The following is a 3,515-nucleotide window of genomic DNA, read 5'->3' as shown; positions in this document are numbered from 1 at the left end:
CCTTTGCAATCTCTATGCTTTTTAATTTTTATTTTTATTCTATTTTATTGTTTATTTATTTATTTTTGCTTTTTCTTGCCTTCTTGCAGTGGTTAGAACTTTCAGTACTATGTTGAGTAAAAGTGGTAAGACCAGACATTCTTGCCTTGTTCCCAGTCTTAGAGAAAAAGCATTTGGTCTTCAACACTGAGTATGATGATAGTTGTAGGTTTTGCAGATACTCTTTATCTACAAAGGAAGTTTCCCTTTATTCCAGATGTACTGAGAATTTTTATCATAAAAGTTTTATCATAAAGGATTGCTGAATTTAGTCAAGTGCTTTTCCTGTGTAAATTGATATAATCATATGAATTTCTTTTTGATTTCCAAATATTTAACCTTTCCTTTTTTGTTTTGTTTTGTTTTGTTTTGTTTTACAAGAATTTATTAACTAAAAGAGACTGAACAAATTGAAATGAATTAGGGACTCAAAAATGTCCACTTTTCTAAGTTGCAAAATCAACACAATGGAAAAATCCAATGACGTTTAAAAACATAAGATTAATTCTTTTCATTGAGTTGCTCTACTTGCATTCGCAAATAGGGAGAATGGCCCACCTGTTTCAGGGATTCTCTAGCCTTAGCAAGGTCTTCTTTTAATTTGTTGTATTGCTCCACATCAAAATGCTGTTGTTTTGATTTCTTATGGAAGAACTGAAGAAAGTGCCTACTCTTAATAGATGAGTAAGTATAATCCTGCTGAGTGACTATGAAGTATGCAAAAAACACCATGGAATTCGCAAATGTGATGAGGTATGTAACTGGTTCCATGATATCCCAGGAGTACACCCACCAAGTGAGCCAGGCCAGTGCCCCACCCTGAATGGACAGCAGTGCTAATCCAGCCCATAGGAGTCTGCTTGATTTGGCTTCTGAGCCAGCTTCAATTCTAGCTTTCTCCTGTTCAAGGGGCTGCAACTGTTTCTTCAGATGGTCAATTTTCTCTAGTAAATGGTGCTCTCTCTTTTTCTGAAACTTTTCTAAATGCAAGACTGTAAACAGTCTATGAACCAAGGATTTCATGTTTTTCATCTCAATGGCATGCTCATTACTCGGTTTTTCCTTCTTGGGGCATTGCATATCATATGCTATTTTATTAATGACAAGTTTAAAATCATTCATTAGCAAAATATCCATCAAGGTTGAAGTTGGAATCTTGCCACCATCTATTGTGAAGATGGCTGCAGTTTTGACTCCTTTATCTTCACTTTGTAGGTCCTGAAGGAAAGAACCAACTGTTGACAGCAATGGCTTGACTACAAATTGACAGCGTTCGTGTCTGGATGGCAAAGTAAGTGTTATCAAGGGAAGGCCGTGTCTATAATTAACTGTTATTTCATCAGGTGGCACCACTGTACTATAAAGGTGTGATTGGTAGTACTTCAGATTTCCATCCAGCTTCACACACAAAACCAGGCTCCGAGCGAGGGCTCCAGGCTCCTGTCAGGCTGCATCACAATCCTCGTTTCACTCAGCTAACCAACTTTCCTTACCTGAAGTAAATCCCACTTGGTCATGGTGTATTATTCTATTTCTTTTTAAACACCAAGGTACCTTTATTGTTTTCCTTACGGCACATTCACATGGAATGAGGATAAAAACTTCTATGTCAGGGCAAAAAAAAATTTTTTTTTGTTTGGTGGCTGGTCAGTTCAGATATCCAACGCTTCACCTTGGTGTTATAACATCCACTCTAACCAACTGAGCTAACGAGCCAGCCATGGGCAAAAAAAAAAAATTTTGTTTTAAAGATGACCAGTAAGGGCATCCCAACCCTTGACTTGGTGTCATCAGCACCACCCTCTCCCAGGTGAGCCAACTGGCCATTCCCATATAGGGATCCGAACCTGCAGCCCTGGCACTATCAGCACCACACTCTCCCAAGTGAGCCATGGGCCAGCCCCATGGACAAATTTTAATGGGTGTTGCACCCACCCCCTCTAGTCTTGTTGACACATTTTTTCTGCTCCACATTCTCCCATCACAGGCTCACTTTATGCAATGTACTCACCGGTTCTAGATCAGATGAAAGCTCAGCCTTGCCATACTCAGTGCAGCGGAAAGGCTTCTTGCATTTGTGGGTCCTCTGATACCAGGAGAAACCTGACAGTGCCTTAAAGGCTGCCTGCCGTCCTGGCACTCATTGGGCCTCTCCCTGGTGTGCATTCTATGCTGCTAGATGAGGTTGGAGCTCTGGCTGAAGACCTTCCCACATTCTTTACATTCACAAGGATTCTCTCCATCCACTTTCTTTATATTCATAAGGTTTCTCTCCGTTGTGGAGTCTATCGATGCGTGAGCTGTGAATGAAGGCTTTCCCACAGTCGCTGCACTTGTAGGGCTCTCCCTGGAATGGATGCTCTGATGTTTGCCACATCTGAATAGCACTTGAAGCTCTGGTCGCAGGCATTGCATTGATAAGGTTGCCCTTTTAAATGGCCCCTCTGATCTGTCATGGAGCCCATGTTCACAGTGGCGTCTGACCCAGACACACCGTTCTCATGGCTAGTTCTGACTTCCAGTTTTCTCAAAGATGACTGGTCCCACAGGGGCCTCTCTGGACTTCTCCCTTCCTCATTTCACAAAGATCAAGAGACTCCAGTGCCCCAGGAGGCTCTGTACTGGCTCTAGCACAGCCTCTCTACATCATTCTCCTTCTGAAGGCTCCTGTTTTGGCATCAACCCTATGCTCTGAGCTGCCTCCTCAATAGCTGAAGCAGCACACTCGGCAGCCTGGCTGCCACTTGATGCCTGTGTGAGAGAAAGAGCTTACTCAGCTGTGGGAGGGTCCATCAGGGTATCCTTCTCCTTGACATCTGGAGGCCCAGGCCAGAGGGTTCTCCCCCTTGCTCCACCCTGCAGTGGGAAAAATTTCTATAAGTCTACTTCATCTGCAAACTGTTTACAGAAGCAGTCTTGGAAGCCTTCCAGTAGAAAGTAAAAGACAGGGGCCAGAGTGAGCTGAGAGGGCAGACTGACAAGAGGGCCACTGGTGGCAGTGACCATCAGAGCAGTAGCAGGAGTCCCAGCACCAGAGTCTCAGCTCCTGGCCATGTCGCCTCCCCTCACCCTCCAAGAACCAGAGTGCAAACAAGAGAAGCTGGGGAGATGCCTCGTCATGGCCACACCGCCAGCCCTGTGGGGGGCAACAGTCCCCAGGCCTGCCCATTGACCAGCCCCCTATTATTCTTTGAATACATTCTTGGATTTGATTTGCTAAAATTTTCTTGAGGATTTTCACATTGAAGTTCAGGAGGGAGATTGGTCTTTTTTGTGTTGTTTCTGTCTGGTTTGAGTATCAAAGTAATACTGCCCATGAAATGAGCAGTATGTTTTTCCTCTCCTATTTTCTGAAGTAGGTTTTATAAAATTGGTGTTAATTCTTTGAATGTTTGGTGCAATACCCTAGTGAAACTATCCTAGCTTGGAGATTCTTTATCTTTTTCCATCCTTTTACTTTTTTTTTTTTTTTTTTT

The 3,515-nt window shown here is 43.0% G+C and overlaps 1 protein-coding gene across 1 annotated transcript; it reads right to left on the bottom strand.

Moving 5' to 3' along the window:
- Window positions 1-540: 540 nt before the first annotated feature.
- LOC134370661 (calcium uniporter regulatory subunit MCUb, mitochondrial-like) lies at window positions 541-1,556 on the bottom strand. Its single transcript, XM_063087690.1, has 2 exons — window positions 1,533-1,556; window positions 541-1,479 (listed from the first exon to the last, which is right to left on the bottom strand). Exons 1-2 carry the CDS (start codon window positions 1,554-1,556, stop codon window positions 541-543), a joined length of 963 nt encoding a protein of 320 aa, XP_062943760.1.
- Window positions 1,557-3,515: the final 1,959 nt, after the last annotated feature.

This window comes from Cynocephalus volans, chromosome 2 (assembly GCF_027409185.1).
Source record: "Cynocephalus volans isolate mCynVol1 chromosome 2, mCynVol1.pri, whole genome shotgun sequence".
Lineage (NCBI taxonomy): Eukaryota > Metazoa > Chordata > Mammalia > Dermoptera > Cynocephalidae > Cynocephalus > Cynocephalus volans.
Note: the sequence above shows the minus strand (reverse complement) of the source record. Positions and strands in the feature narration are given on the sequence as shown.